This window comes from Ailuropoda melanoleuca, chromosome X (genome assembly GCF_002007445.2).
Source record: "Ailuropoda melanoleuca isolate Jingjing chromosome X, ASM200744v2, whole genome shotgun sequence".
NCBI lineage: Eukaryota > Metazoa > Chordata > Mammalia > Carnivora > Ursidae > Ailuropoda > Ailuropoda melanoleuca.
In genome coordinates, this window is record NC_048238.1 from 18,712,922 (window position 1) to 18,714,450 (window position 1,529).

The following is a 1,529-nucleotide window of genomic DNA, read 5'->3' on the forward strand; positions in this document are numbered from 1 at the left end:
AACTGCAGATGGAAAAACTACCATCCCCATGTGTAGCTAATTTGTGCTGGGCACCAACAAGAACCTGCTTTAAATTTCCACGCCAGGTTCCAGCCCCCATACAGTACCGGGCAAGGTTAGTAACTACTGAAAATACCACCAGGACAGGGCTATCTAAAGACACATTTGGTAGTATGTTACCTACACACAAAAAGACACTGTACAGTTTAAAAAACAAATCTTACACAGCCTTACATTTCAATTTTTTTCTTTAAAAGGAGATGCGTACGGGGGGGGGGTTACATGCTTTACAGACAAGGAAAAAAAGGCACCAGAACCAACTTATTAATCATCTTCATCTTCTTCTCATCCTCTTCATCTTCCTTGTCTTCCTCCTCTTGCTTCTTTTGCTTGCTTTTTTCAGCCTTGATGACTCCCTTTTTTGCTGCATCAGGTTTTCCTTTAGCTCGGTACGCAGCAATATCCTTTTCCCACTTTTCCTGCAGCTTAGCAGCCTTCTTTCCATGCAGCTGCTTGTTATCTGAAGCAGTTTTATCCCACATCTCTCCCAGTTTCGTTGCAACATCATTAATTAACAGGCTGGGATGTTCTCCTTTGATTTTTGGGCGATACTCAGAACAAAACAAGAAAAAGGCCGAAGGAGGACTCTTAGGTACACTGGTATATGTGCTGCTGAAGTGAGCACAAAGTGTGCATTGGGATCCTTGGAATTCTTTTTTTGTTTCCCCTTTAGAGGGAATATAAGTTTTCATTTCTCTTTCATTATGGGCCTTGTCCGCCTTTGCCGTATCTTCAAATTTTCCTTTGTCTTTAGCAGACATGGTCTTCCACATCTCTGAGCACTTCTTAGAAAACTCAGAGAAGTTGACTGAAGCATCTGGCTGTTTCTTCTTGTGCTCCTCTTGACAAGTTTGCACAAAGAATGCATATGATGACATTTTGCCTCTCAGCTTCTTAGGATCTCCTTTGCCCATGTTTAATTATTTTCCCCAGCGAGGCTCAGAGTTGCCCAGCGCCCATCTGACTCTCACTTGCCCAGGCGCTGTCTCTGTGGAGCACAGTGCACTGCAATGCCTGTTGCAAGCATTATTTTAAAGCTACCTTAATGAAGTTTGCTATCAGTGCCAGAATATAGATAACTGGAACAGAAGACAGAATTTAGAATTGATTCATATACACGAATACTTGATATAAAACAAAGTTGGCCACTGAAAACAATGGGGAAAGATTGTCTTTTTAGTAAATGATGCTGTATCAATTATATATTCATATATCCAAATAGCCATATATCCAAGAAAAACTTTGCCCCTGCTTCAGACCAAAACAAATAATCAATTCTAGGTCTAAATCTGAAAGATAAAACAAATTTTCTAGAAGAACATATAGAATATTTTCATGACATTTGAGTAGGCAAAAGTTGCATTAAAAAGATGCAAAAATCACTAACCATAAAGGAAATAATAAATTGAACCACATTAAAAGCAAAGAGTTCTATTCATAAAAAGAAAATAGTAAGAGAGTAAAAAGGC

The 1,529-nt window shown here is 39.1% G+C and overlaps 1 protein-coding gene across 1 annotated transcript; it reads right to left on the bottom strand.

The window, feature by feature from the left end:
* Positions 1–287: 287 nt before the first annotated feature.
* LOC100476851 (high mobility group protein B1-like) lies at positions 288–1,012 on the bottom strand. The gene has a single exon (XM_034649906.1). It carries the CDS (start codon positions 972–974, stop codon positions 288–290), a length of 687 nt encoding a protein of 228 aa, XP_034505797.1. The 5' UTR covers positions 975–1,012.
* Between the last annotated feature and the right edge of the window lie 517 nt (positions 1,013–1,529).